Source organism: Periplaneta americana, chromosome 7, assembly GCF_040183065.1.
Source record: "Periplaneta americana isolate PAMFEO1 chromosome 7, P.americana_PAMFEO1_priV1, whole genome shotgun sequence".
NCBI lineage: Eukaryota > Metazoa > Arthropoda > Insecta > Blattodea > Blattidae > Periplaneta > Periplaneta americana.
The window spans coordinates 67,071,610-67,086,886 of NC_091123.1; the positions used below are offsets into that span (position 1 = coordinate 67,071,610).

Here is a 15,277-nt window from a genome sequence, read left to right on the forward strand (position 1 = left end):
TTATAAATGGATTTCTTTCAGTAAATAGTTGTATAAAATTGCGTGGAGTTCGGTCGAACCTCATACGATCATGTACGTGTGGCAAGCCTGATTTTGCTACAATGTAAAAAACTCTCTCACTCCTGGTCTGCTTTAAGCTGCTCTGCCGACAACAAATTCGGCCCCCTATTGGATGTTAGGAGAGCTTAATTATTGAATACTTCTTAGTCCATTTTGAAACGGATACTTTAGATGCGCAATGGCGATAGCGGGAATTATTCTGCTTCTCAGTCGTTGTGTGGAATACATCGGGTAATAAGCCAGTAATGACAGCAATGATGCAAGTAAGAACAATAGTGCAACATATTATTTTGATTGTACAGTTTTCAGATATAAATCTTATGGACATAATTTCTGTTGGCTAATTCTGAACATCTTCCTGAGTTTCGGAAGGTTATTAAATAAAGAGTAAAACTTTTACGTCTAAATGTTTACATTAGTAGGCCTACTTGTCCATAGTGAATTTCAAAATCCTAATAAAGTAATAACCATCCTATTGATGTGTTATTAGTAAGCTTATTTTTTCAATACATTTATAAAATGATTCAAATAAATTTAACAAATTCTTATTTAATAAACATTGCAATAAAACAATATTAACACGAACATTATTAAAAAAAACCCTCGAACGCATGCATTGGATTGAAAGAAACTGAAGCAAGTCTATAATAAAATAGACGTTTTAAAAGTGGCTTAGTTTCGTTTTGAATAAGTATTTATTGTATTTAATGTGTGTTATATACATCAATAGGTCTGTTGTGGAAAGTTTCGCAATGCTAATTTTATAAATGTACTATGTTTAATTTTCTCTCATCTTCTTTGATATCCTGCATCTGCTCGCAGAATTTTTAAGAGTAGGCTAGGCCTACATTTACTCACATGCGTCCGGATTTTTAGACATTAAGATTTATTACGTTTTCATGCAGTATTCAGTTCGATCTGAATACGATCCGTACTGAATACGATCCCTGTTTTCATGCAATTTTCGATACGTATTAAAAACGATCTGAATACGGAAGCTGAAGTTTCGAAAGTAGTTATGTTGGTTAACTTATCGACATATTAGCGTGTTGGTCACCCTGTAGACATTAGCTATAAACAATGTTGTGTTTTCCAAATGAGGCGCATGAAAACTTAATAATCTGGCTGTTGATGAATAATGATAATATTGACTTTTAGGAAAACACGAAATATTATGTTTTACAACACTCTTTTTCAACATACATAATGTCCCTCGCTGTTGGTTAAACAGCTGACACATCAAACAAATGACGATCGATCACGCGCTTAGCGTATTGAATACGATCCGATCCCACTTTTTAGGTGTCTCTACCTTGAGACTCAGATCGAACTGAATCTCCGTTTTCATGAAGATTTCAATACGGTAAAGTGATTAAATGTGAAGCACAGGAACGCCATTTCATAATTTCAATTAAGAAACATGCCCAATGAATTATCTTTGCACCAAAAAGCGGATGCTCCCTGGACCAAAAATACACAAATTCAATCTTCTAACACGATTTTTTTGTTTGAATACTTTCGTTTTATAGTTTATTTCAGTGATTTTGAAAAGGTAAGAAGTGGCGTTCTTGTAATTCACAATTACCGCTAACTCTATTTAAATCCACTCTAACCTTGTCAAAAACTTCGGAGAGCAGAACAGTGTTACCTTTCATTGCAGTGGTATGACATTTGTGTTATGATGTAGTGATATTCAATATCCAATCCAGTTTGTTACTGTTTAATTTGCCTAACTACAGTGCTTGATTGCTATAAAAATATTAAACTTGAAATCTTTTCATCGTCGTTATTTCGTACGGACGTAAGTATTAGCGCCAGTTTGCGAACATATAGGCCTAGGTTGAACAGTTAGAAAAACTTAAAACAATACGGAAAAATCAGAATAAGGGAAAATCTAAACAATAGGGGAAAATCAAAACAACAGGGAAAGAACCAAACCAAACTTCAAATTTTGTCAATAAAATAGTTTAAATGCACAGTAGAACCTCGTTAATCTGAACTAATTGGGATCAGTAGTAGTTTGGATTATCAAATACACATCACTGCTGGTAGAAGGATCTTCATTGGGTCTTTTCCCAACATTATCTCGTTTTCCGGTATTGTACGTACATTCAGTAGCGCGTGTAAGCCTACTAATGCAACAGTAGTAAAGCGACGCAAGAATAAGAACACCGAGTAAATCAATCAAATTAAGTTGGTCAACCACCGTGCTCTCCTGAGTCTATTATAGTTTACGATGCGCACAATGAGTCATTTGTGCCAAGGTACTTAATAATCCGTGGCGCTACAGCCCGTGAAGGGCCTAGACCGACCAGCCGGCTGCTGGCCTCACGCCCACATGCCGAAGCATAGGTGGACGATCATCTAACCAGAATGGAGGTATCGTGATGTTAGCACGATGATCCCCCCCCCCCAGCCGTTATAGCTGGTATTCGCAACCGGATTTCGCTACCTATCGTAGCTCCCCAAGTGCATCACGATGCTGGGTGGGCACCGGTCCCATACACTGGCCGAAATTTCATGAAAAAATTTCTTCCCCCATGAGGACTCGAACCAGCGCGCATTCCGTAGGCCTAACGCGAGTCCTAGGCGGGATGCCTTAGACCGCGACGCCACGGTACTTACTACAACAATTTATGAAACCCTGGGTTGAAAAGCGAAGGCATGTATGTGAGAATATTGCGTGCACGTGTCCTATGTGGTAGGTGTAATTTTTTTAAATGAAGTAAGACTGTGTTCAGTTTTAAAAAAATAGGGTAATTCGGTAGAAAACTTAGGGTGAATGTTACTTATGTCCCGCCCACTATAGGATACATAGGCCAGTTTTACACTAATCCTAAACATTTAGTAAGTTATAACTTGTTGCTTGTGCAGGCAGTCTTTTACATTAGATTTGCGAAAATTGGTTTATAGCGCAACATTGGCAGTGATAAAAGTGTGAAATATTCGTTCAGTGGGCGGTGGATACTCTACATTGACCAAACTTAGTCAATATGACATCAATGGCATCGAGGATCAGTGACAGGTTAGGTCAGGTTAGGTTGGTTTGTTGAGGTTTTTTTTTTGTTTGCATTGCATATTATGCCTATTACGTTTTTTGGTAGGCGTGCCAAAAACCTGAACAAACCAAATCTAACATATCACGGATTCTCGGAGTTATGGGGGACATGGGGGCACTGCCTCCCCAAACGTGGCCGAACTCTCTTTTTTTTTTTTTCTATTAACGTTACAAAATATTGAATTCAAAAGATTTTTCTTGCTTTTGTTTATGATTAAGTTTCTGTGCTCAAATTGATGATCATATGCCTGGACTATAATATTTATTTTAAATTTCTGAAAGTATAAGAATTTCTATACCTCATCTGAGGAATGGAATCACTATAATGTTTCTTTTGTAACAGCCTGTACTGATGTGTTAGAACTCTACAGGTGTTCAGGCCGTCTCTTGGAGAATATGAATAACATACTCCACAACAATGCAGAAAAAAGAAAAGCAATCCCGGTATAATGTGTAAACTTAAAGACGAGATTAAATAAAATAATTAGAATTTACATTTCGTAGGAAATCTTGCTAATAAATAAATAAATAAATAAATAAATAAATAAATAAATAAATAAATAAATAAATAAATAAATAAATAAATAAATAAATAAATAAATAACTTATTGGCCCACCGCTGTGGAGTATTGGTTAGCACGTCTGGTCATGAAAAGAGTGGGCCCATGTTCAAATAACCGTGGTTTTGACAAGTTACTTGGTTGGGGTTTTTCCTCAACCAATTGCAGCAGGATTGCTGGGTAATTTTCGGTGTTGGACCTCATTTCGCCATCATTAATTCACATCCATACAAAAGCCTGGGTTAAGTTCACGATGCGGCGTACTGTACTTGTACAAGAGCACGGCCGTTCGGCTAGCCAATCATTCACTGAATAGCAGTGGTAAGCACAATAAGCCTCCGTGCAAGCCTTCAAGAGGGGGGGGGAAGTAAAATGGTCTAGGTATATTTTGTTACAATTTTACTTTATTTTACAATATCTTTATTAAATGATCATATTCCGATATACTGTACCAAGGTCAAGCTATAACGGGGGGAGAAGATAAATGATGTCCCACATAATCTCGTTATATCGGGATTCTATAGATTTGCTTTGCCCCCCCCCTCCCCAAGGAAACGGTTCTCTCTCCGCCAATGCCGCCATATTAACCAACGTTTTCTACCGAATTTCCAAAAATAGCTCTCAAAATGTGAAACAAAACCGTACGTCAGAATCAATGATTTGAGTTATTTAGAAATAACTGTTTGACATTTTAGATAAATATTCTAATGTTTTGATCCACCGTCAAAGTCGATTATTTAGGTCACTAGTTCCCAAGCTAACAACTCTGTTAAAAATATAAAATCGATGCGTTGGACTTCAGTAAAAATGTGTAACAATTTCGTAGCTATTTACCTGAGCACATTTTTAAAGAAAATGTGGGGTAGTTCTTAAGTGAAAAGAAGGTAAAATGTAAATGATTCAGTTACAAAGAGACAAATTTAATTTTATTAACTTCTATTACAAACTAACAAAATGTGGCTTGTCCAGCACTCACTCCATCTAAATGTGAAGGGAGAAATTATAATATCTCTTTTTGTCCCGAACAATCACTTTCGTCGTATTCAGTTCAGTTTGTCTCCAATCTGGATCAACGTCGAATCAATTCTTTCATATAAATAATTTTAAGAATATTAATATATTCACAAGATATTTTGGAATAGATGTATGATAAGAGTTTCTTGCGTTAATTCTAACGTACCTTGTTTACATGTTTCGATCTATTTATGGGTCATCTTCAGAACTGGTCGTTGTTCGTCTTGGCGCCTCTTGTTCCCTCTGTGAGGGTGCGTTCGTGTGGTATAGTGTAGATTCAAAGAGTGTGTGTGTTTTGAAATTGAGTTGTGTGTTGAGAATTTCGTTGAATGTGTTTTCGTGTGTCTCTACATTTCATTTCACAGGATACAGAACAAGAGGCGCCAAGATCAACAACGACCAGTTCTGAAGATGATCCATAAATACGTCGAAACATGTAAACAATGTACGTTAGAATTTAACACAAAGTCTTATCACACATATTCCGAAGTCATACAGTGTTAAAAGTTGTGTAATCAAGAAGTCACAAGGTATGTTAAATAACAGGCCCCTACAGGTTTCAAGACTTTTACACAAAATGTCATTCAGGAAAAACTTTAATTCAAAATTAGTCTAGTGTACAGTACATTATTTTTAAAATGTTTTATTCCTCACTACGTTCATTTATGGCTAAATAGGTTAACTTTTCAACTTTCCTGTTAGTCCATGATAGAATGAGCATTGATATTGCGAATAAAGCCAGCTCGTTAAACGGGGGTTTTCCTCATGTGTTTACTTCTATGTTAGTTATTGTTCCATTTAGTGACAATATTTATTGCATTGCAGTTGAATGGAATCTGTCGAAGTACCCATAATCCAACAATGGTATCAGATGTTCTTTCATTCGGTTCAGATTGTGTTTCACAGACATAAGAAAAAATAACTTATTTCTACAGTGTCTGGTCTGACGCGTGGCAGTGGTTGTTTCAATAAATTTCATTATCGGCAATGCTGTTATGAAATTAACATTGGGTTTCCTGATCAGCTGATCTTTGTCTTTTCCTGATTATGTTTAACATGCAGCCGTAATTGTTCAACAATTTTTCGAAGATGTGTGGGTTTAGAATCTAAATTGTGTTTATGATCTATTAGCCTACATTATCTTTAAATCTGTATCTACGGAATAGGCCTACCAATAATAAAACTGTAACCAAAATTTTTCTGATAATTTTCGCTCTTTTAAAAGTAATTGATGTTAACATGTATAATATATTGACTATCCTGAGACCGAAAATAATTGTTGAAATCTTTGTTTGTTTGTCTGTCTATGTTTATTACCTTTTCACGCGATAATGGCTGAACAGATTTCTGTGAAATTGGTATGTAAATTAAGTTAGGTCCCACTTAGAATTTAGGCTATATGGCATTTAAAATACTTACTTTAAAGGGAGGTTATAAGGGGGCCTGAATCGAGCGAGATGGTTCATACGTTCCGCATGGGACTCCCATTCGGCAAGTTCGTGGTTCGATTCCCAGACCGACCAATTTGATTGTGATTTTTTCGTGGTTTTGACAGTTGCTTAGGCAAATGCCGGGTTGGAATTTTCATTGTCATGGTCCATTTCCCTTCCCCTCCCGTTTAGGAAAAGAATTTAGATTTCATATCATTCGTCTCTTCATCTCATTCCATAGACATATTCAGGTCAAGACGCATGTCTTCGTCTGCTTACGGGGAGGGCGTACCGTCCGCAACCGTCCCTGGGTTCCTAGCCTTCAGCAATATCTCTGCCAGGATTGATTCCTCAAGAGCACTTCCAAGAGCGCTTCGACAACTTGGAAGGGCCGTTGGAATGGATTCCTGTGCTGTTTGGTCACTTTGGCGGTATGAACACAGTACGGGGGGAAGGTAGGGGGCCCTCATTGGGTGAGGGGTCACATGCGGCCGATTTGCTGGTACAACTCATCCTCATTCAGTCCATAAATTCGGGGTGCACATTCCGGCACACCGGCGACGGTGATATAGCCTCGGCAGTTGCGAACGTCGTTAAATAAACCATAATTTAATTTTTAATAGGCCTCAGTATGGCGGACGTGTAAAGGGTCGTCCCTAACGCGCCCCTAGCCACCGTTACCTAACCTAACCTAACCTAACCTAACGGGTCTGAATTAAATAAATCGAAATTTATCAATATTTTATTGTATTACAAATGTAAGTCAGAATTAAAAATTGGAACTGTACTGAATGGAAATCAGCTGTATACTAATGCTCTAAGCTTGACGTTCCTTCAGCTTATTTCCACACTGCGCAACACTTTCTATGCTCGATGCAGGAGAAATGTACAAATTACCGATATTTCTTCAGCAGTATAACGGTAAAAGACCGATGGAATTTACCAGAAAGGAAACCTATTTCCTGGTAAAAGTTCTATTGTATAAATCTGACCTTAAATTGGTTTTCAGTACCAACAGTTATGAATGTAACTGTTTAAACTTTTTAGTTTACTATAAAAACTTTTCAAAAGTCTGTTACGAAATGCACAGGGTGTTCTACTTAAGCCGTTCATTTTTGCTTGGGCATCCCAAATCACAGTCGAGACATGTGGGAGGTATTTAATGATTTCGTGGGCGGAATCAGGGGTGGGTATAACGTTTACCGACATCACCACGTGAATGTTACGAATATTAGTCTTTGTATGATAATTTTATGTTAAACACGTGCTATCAATCTGTTATGTTAATTTTCTTTTTCCTTTCCAACGTTTATTCCTGTCTTGGATAATGTTTTATCGAGTCATTTGCTCTCCTATGGTTCCTATATCATTATTTTCTTATACTCTAGTTATATCCAATCCTTCAAATTAATTTTTGTTTCATTCGGAATAAGCAACGTATCTTTAATGAATAGCAGCGCAGAATTTTAACATGATTTATTAATTTATTTGAATATATATTGAATGTCACGGCTAGTGGCACTACCATGAGAACGTCGAAACCTGGGTAAAAAACCTGCGGGAAAAAGTTTCAGATTGTGAAAGGCCAATGGTCTAAGACATACGAGATCGATAACAACCGCATTTAGATGGACGTTGTCGACGTAATTTGCTTGCTGGAACATCTTATAATTTTTAATTATTTTTTCGCTCCTTTCACTTTTGCTGTTACGAGCTTTAGATATTCAAACCGTGAATGATTACCGACGGTAGAATTCGAGCTTTTATAGCTACTGCTGTTGAACATTCTGGTTCATATAATATTGCGATGGATTGCATATTTCCATTTTGAAGTAGTATTAATTAGAATATTATAGAACCACTTGGAATCGAAGTTCGAAATTAAAAAGTACAAAAGGAAGAACCGGATATCAAACCCTCTCAAGCAGAAGAAACATTCATACGAACATATCACTCTAGCTAAGGGCCATCAACTACCCTCGAGAGATCCGCGTATTATAAATCTTTGTTTCTTTACTCAGACACATCGTATGAATTAATGTATTAGCCCACCGAACCTATGTCTGTTTATTATTTTACCTATTCTCAATCGTTACTTAAACTTAAATACAAGCGCTGCGAGTTACAGAATTTCAACGACGAAAAGTATAGTGCCCAACTCTAGTCGTCTTGTGCATGATGCCTAAAACATTATTTATGAACGGCTTGAGTCAGACACACTGTATGTACTGTACGAACAAAATACTTAATATGATCAATAGGCTCCGTATTCCAGCTACGTATAAACTGGAATGAAGTTGCCTGATTCAAAGTATATGTGACGTCACAGCGCAGATACAAGTACGTTCGTATACAAAATAGTTACACATCCTCTGCCCTTTTCCTCTAGAAAGTCGAAATCGGGACGCAGTTATAGTGAGTAGTCTTATCGATCACTGCCCTTACTAATCGTATTAGGGCTATTTAAGTAACTACACCTTTGTGGCTGATTGAAGGTTCATTGCAGAGCGTGTAATATTGCGGGGCATAGTTGAGGATATTTGAACTAATATTTTTACTGTCAATATAGAGAATAAAGGCTCCCCCAAACAGACGCGATATGGAATGCGTTACGATAGCGTTACGATTTCGTTATAACGCAATATCGCACTATCGCGAAGAGGTACCCAAACTGGCGCGTCCGCAATATACGATATCGTAACGTCCCCAGCCAATCAGATTGCCATAGAGGGTGACACATCCGCGGATTGTTGTTTTCCAACCACAGCCGCAGAGAACAGTTATCTTTAGCAGGCGTACATCACTTGTGCTTACAGATTGATTTCTTTTGCTTGAAAATGAACGTGGAACTTCTGATTGATTTCATAAAGGAAAATCCGTGCCTTTATGATTATCGGTATGCTGCTTCGTTATGTCTCCCCTTACTTTACCCAGAATCTCGTCAAAGCACTGAATTGTCATCCGAAAGTATATATAAAAACGTTTTTCATCTCTAATTAATTGTGGTACTAAGGTATAAAATTCGCCTTGTTCTTCCCTTGTGGTATTTATGTTGTGAATTCACAACCTCCTGCAATGAAATGAGCAAATTAAAAAAAAAGTTTATAATGGACTAATTTTTTTCAAGTTCTTGGCAAAAAAAAAAGAAGCTCAAATCACTTTATACTTTTTATATCGTTTATTTTAACCATCCATGACTACCATGGACTTACCTGCGTCTGCGACGATTTTCTTCCTCATCCTCAGCTAGCGCGACTAGAAGCAGAAGCTCCTCCTCCCCTGAAGATGAATCCATGACAGACACACTTCAACCCAGCATCAAAATAAACGCGTGGCGTTCGCGCGATCTATATCCCCGGGAGAATAGATCGCAAAATCGTCGCGTTCTACTTGCTGCGATAATAACGCATATTGCGATAATCGCGCGTGTGTGAACACAAACATTGAACGCAATGAAAACATTTATCGCAAAATCGTAACGCATTCCGTATCGCGTCTGTTTGGGGAGGCCTTAATTGTCCACACCTGTGGAGTAACGGTCAGCGCGTCTGGCTGCGAAACCAGATGGCCCGGGTTCGAATCCGGTCGGGGAAAGTTACCCGGTCAAGGTTTTTTCCGGGGTTTTCCCTCAACCAAATACGAGCAAATGCTGGGTAACTTTCGCTACTGGGCCCCGGACTCATTTCACCGGCATTATCACCTTCATATCATTCAGACGCTAAATAACCTAGATGTTGATACAGCGTCGTAAATAACCCAATAAAATAAAAATAAATAATGGGGAATAATTGTGTAAAATAAACGTAAAAGTGACAAAAAAACAGTGCATTGAAAGACACTGAAATACCAGAAGTGTTAGAAAGTGTGTTGAACGTAATAAAAAAGAACCAGCACCATAAAAATCTAAAAAATTATGAAGATATTAACTCGACGTTTAGCATGGATTTGTGTAGCCTACCACGATGTTCAATGAAAACATCTCAATTAATAAATTAAATAATCTCCATTTTAGGGAATTTCTAGAAAAGTACATAGAAAATTCAGCGATGAGCGAGATGCAATATCCTAATGAAACACGGAAAAATATCATACAATAGGAATATCTTGTACTACATCATGCACCAATAACGTCAGGTGCTATTGAAAGAATTTCTTGCGATACAAAATTATTTCAAGTAACATCCGCATATGTTCAAGTTCCGTAACTTACGAATGCACGTTATTAGGCCTATTCACTGTAAAGATCACGACGAAAATGAACATCACAGCTCAAGCATGTATTTACTAGTATAGCTTCAGAATGTCGGGAGTTGACTGTACCTCACGAACACGCAGCGACGAGTTTTTTTTTATATCATCCGTTGGATCATCTGTGTTCGGCGTACTATATACCCAATGTGTCTTCAACTTCAGTCTTTAGGTAGCTGGCATACGAAGCCTAATGATCAAGTTAGGGTACTGCATTACTCGGTATTACTCATGGGAATATACAATATCCATCACAAATACTTTTGCTTAAGCAATATTCTAAGCTCTAGCTTCTAACTTAGAGCAACCTTATTTCATGCCTGCATGCAATAAAACAGAATATAATGAATTGTAGATTATGAACTATGTGTTAGCAGTACAATACACATGATCATAGACAAACATCATTTTAATACAAGACATAAATCAGATCTTCATCTACCCTCTGTTAGTCTAAGCTGTTTTAAAAAAGGAGTTCGCTATTCATGTGTAACAGTCTTCAATGCACTGCCTAATTATCTTAAAGATTTGAAGAACCACGAGAAAAGGTTCAGAAAAGAATTAACCAAATTTCTACATACTCATACCTTCTACACAATTGATGAATTATTTATGCTTGTGAATTGAATTATTCTACTTAAATGACATGTACAATTTTATATAGCTCAACTAAAATATGTTTTTATATTGACTTAATCTGTTTACTATGTATTGTATTTTTTGTTTAGCATAACTGATGAATTGTATGTACTGTAAATTGAATAGTATACTGTATAGGTCAACTGATGAATTGTTTAAGCTTGTAAATTGAATTAATCTACTTCATATGAATTGTATAGCTTAACGAAAATAAGTTTGTAAATTGAACTAATTTGATTGTATATGTTTGTATAGTTTGGCTGATGAATTGTATATGTTCTTAAAATGATTACTAGTCTGTGTAGCTCTACTGATGAATTGTATATAGACCTACTGTAAATTGAATGGTAATATGTATAGCTCAACTGATGAATTGTTTATGATTATAAATTGAATTAATCTACTTGATATTAATTGCACAAATTTGTATAGCTTAATGAAAGTATGCTACTTTGTATTGTATATATTTGTATAATTTTGGCCGATGAATTGTATATGCTTTAAATTGAATAGTAATCTATATAGCTCTACTGATAAATTGTTTGTGTTTGTAATTTGAAGTAGTTTGCATGATATGTATTATCAATTTCTGTATATCACAACTGGTTGAATTGTTTATGCCTTAAATTTAATTAAATTGTTTTGTATTATAATATAGCTCAACTTATGAATGATCGTTTGCGTTTGTAAATTTAATAATCTGATTGGCTATGTATTGTATACTTTCAGTAGAGCCATCGATGTAGATCAGTCGACAGACTCGCTGGGCTGCTGATCCGGAGCTGCGTTCGGGCTTGGGTTGGATCCCCCTTTGGACTTTGGTTTCTTCGGAGGTTTTCCCCAGCCGTGGGACTGAAGCCGGATGGTCTATGGCGAGTCCTTGGCATCAACCCCTTTGATTTGATTACCCCCTTTGATTTGATTACCTGGTTGGGTTTTTCCGAGGTTTCCCCCACCGAAAAGGCAAATGCCGGGTAATATTTTGGCGAATCCTCTGACCTCATCTCATCTCACTACATCTCGCCAAAATGTAAAAAAATGTAAAAAAATTGTACAAAATTGTAAAAATTGTAGAAAATTACTAAATTGCAAAACTATAAAAATTGGTAAAAATTGTAATTGTAATATTGTAAAATGTTGACATGTTCCACATCTTAAAGCTTCATTGCTCATGTAAGATCTATGGAATAAAATAAATGAATGAATGAATTAAAGGTTAGGAAAAAAAATGCTTCATGCAAGCAATAGAACAAACCTAATACACATTTCAATTTATTCCAGTAGAAAGACTCCTGACATGAAAAATGTTGAACATCTCCGACAAGCAGAAGAGAAAGATGTGGTGAAAGTGTTTTGTCGAATTAGATCACCACAAGATGAAAATTACACTTCTTGTCTAAGAATTTTATCTGACAAAGAAGTTTCTCTTACATCACATAATGCTGCTAGTTCCCGAGCAGGACCCAAGGAATTACACTGTACTTTTCAACAAGTGTTCAAAGGAGATGACAGCCAGCAGACTGTTTTCAAACAAGAGGCTCTACCTCTCATCAAGAATCTCTTCAGCGGTAGGAATGGTCTTCTGTTTGCATACGGAATTACTGGAAGTGGGAAGACCTACACTATGACAGGGGATTCCAGGCAGATAAATATGTTTTCAAGCCTGACAAAATGAATGGATTTGAGATACAGAGTGATAGAGACGCCTCGAAGGACCGTCACCGTGAGTTACAAACATATTTGAAATCTGCCAGACCACAAAAAACTCCGAAGAAGTGAGTATTAGAAGATCATATTAGTTTCTTGTTAAATTTTCAGTTTGGGTAATAAAAAAATTATAGGACAGAATACATTTTTCCATCTGTTTTAGTAAATCTCACCACTGTGCGCGCGCACACAGGTTTTGTGTGTGTGTGTGTGTGTGTATGTGTGTGTTTGTGTATGTGTGTGTTTGTGTATATGTGTGTGTATATGTGTGTGTGTGTGTGTGCGCGCGTACGCATATTGTTTTTGTTTCAGGAAGGATGATATAGATGAATTCAAGAATATTCCAGAATACATACAGCTCGAAGATGTGGATGAAGACACCAGTTACGCAGTTTTTGTCAGTTACATAGAAATTTACAAGAATACCGTCTATGACTTGTTGGATAGTAACATAGATGATGCAGGCAGATCTAGGTGAGGGAGCAATATTTACATCGTAGGACAGTAGCCTGTAACATTTCTCCCTGTACTCTAATAATGAAGTTCAGTTATGAACTGGACGAAGATTGCACAAAACTATTTTTGTATGAAATTAATCCATGGTTTGTTGGCGATGTGTAGGGAACAGGTGTTGATCAAATGTCATTATTTTTCTTTTAACTTTTCAACGGTGCCCTTGAATGCAGTACCAGTAATTCATTTTATAATATTACAAAACAAATACATTATTGTATAGCCTAATGAGCGACTGATATAGCTCATGCGGTAGTGTGTTTTCTCACTAACGTGGCACTGCACATTGACATGGGTTCGAATCCCGCTTGGACTGATTACCTTATTGGATATTTTCCGAGGTTTTTCCCAATTGTAAGACAAATTTCAGGTAATCCCATGGTGATTTCTTCAATCATCTCGCAAAATATAATTTTGATATCAACTCCAAACAACTACGCAGCTGATACAGTGTAGTTAAAGAACATTAGAAATTGAAAAAAAATCCCCTTTTTTAATTAGTACATAAGTAATTTTTGCTTACAGAAACCTACAGGCAAAAATAGTTCGGGAGGATAGCGCTCACAACATGTACGTCCACGGAGTGGTGGAGGTTGAGGGGAAGTCTAGTAAGGAAGCATGTGAGGTGTTATACAGTGGCATGCGCAGGAAGCGCGTTGCAGTTACCTTGCTCAATTCTGGCTCCAGTCGCGGACATGCAGTCTTTACCATTCGTCTCGTTCAGGTTGGTGAGGAATTTCATTCCCCTTAAAATTACTTTTTTTAAGTGTAAATGAAGTTTGTTGACTTATCTTTATACTTGTAGATTTTTTAAAGAAATATGTGCAAAGGGATGGACAAATCCTGGCCGCCAGGTTGCCATGGCGCCTAAGTTTTTTACAGAGTCAGAATTGTTTAAGTCTTTAAGACTTTGATTCCTTTTATGTTGCTGCGACTGATGTCATAATGTTTACAAAAGTGATCGCAGGACGAAGTTCGAGTGTGCTTTTTAGATTAATAAGTTGTTATATTTTCTTGCGCATCTCAAGATAATTGTCACTATATAGCTTCAGTGAAGAGCACAGAGTGTCCCTGAGAGCGTGGTTTGCATTACATAACAATATATTTAATATTGTTTAATATACAGTATTTCAGTAAATAGAATGATGGGTCCCTATCACCACGGCATGGCGCGTCCTCAGGTTGCGGATAGAGGAGACGGCCTCCAGATATGGAGGGTAGCTGCGAATATATTGAATAAGCAGTCGTGGACAGCCGGTAAGGGGTGGTCCTCCAGCTTGGGGGTTGGGCGAAGGGCTAACAACCCATCACCGTAAAAAACAGCTTGTTAAGTATCCCTATAATAAGCCTCGGAATAGGACTGATTCTCTGGCACGACCACAGCAAAGGAATAAGGTTTTGAGATTTGGCACTTGGAACGTAACTAGTCTTTATAGAACAGGAGGGGTAACATTAGTAGCTAAAGAACTAGCTAGATATAGAATAGACTTCGTGGGAGTACAAGAGGTTAGGTTAGATGGGAATGGCATATCACAAATAGGAGATTACTTGTTGTATTATGGGGAAGGAAACAATAATCACCAATTAGGAACAGGATTCTTTGTTCATAAAAGAATAAAATCAGCAGTAAAAAAGGTCGAATTTATCAGTGACAGGTTATCATATTTAGTACTTAAGGGTAGATGGTGCGACATCATAGTTATAAATGCTCACGCCCCTACAGAAGAGAAAGACGACCATATAAAGAATAGCTTCTATGAGGAATTGGAACATACTTTTGATCATTTCCCTAGATATCACATGAAAATTTTATTGGGGGATTTCAATGCTAAAGTAGAACGGGAGGATATTTTTAGACCAACTATTGGAAAAGAGAGCCTACACGCAATTAGTAGTGACAATGGAGTTAGATTAGTCAACTTTGCCACATCGAAAAATTTAATTGTCAAAAGTACAACATTCCCCCATAAGGATATACATAAATATACTTGGACTTCTCCAGATGGATTGACACACAACCAAATAGATCACATCTTGATAGATAAACG

General features: G+C 37.0%; 1 protein-coding gene across 1 annotated transcript in view; it reads left to right on the forward strand.

Annotated features, from left to right (window-relative positions):
* The first annotated feature begins 13,065 nt into the window (after positions 1-13,065).
* Positions 13,066-15,277, forward strand: part of LOC138703178 (kinesin-like protein KIF23) — a 68,939-nt gene continuing 66,727 nt past the window's right edge. Inside the window, exons 1-2 of the mRNA XM_069830851.1 lie at positions 13,066-13,190; positions 13,755-13,953. Of these exons, the coding sequence (XP_069686952.1) occupies positions 13,798-13,953 (156 nt within the window). The 5' untranslated portion in view covers positions 13,066-13,190; positions 13,755-13,797. The remainder of the gene's footprint in view (positions 13,191-13,754; positions 13,954-15,277) is intronic.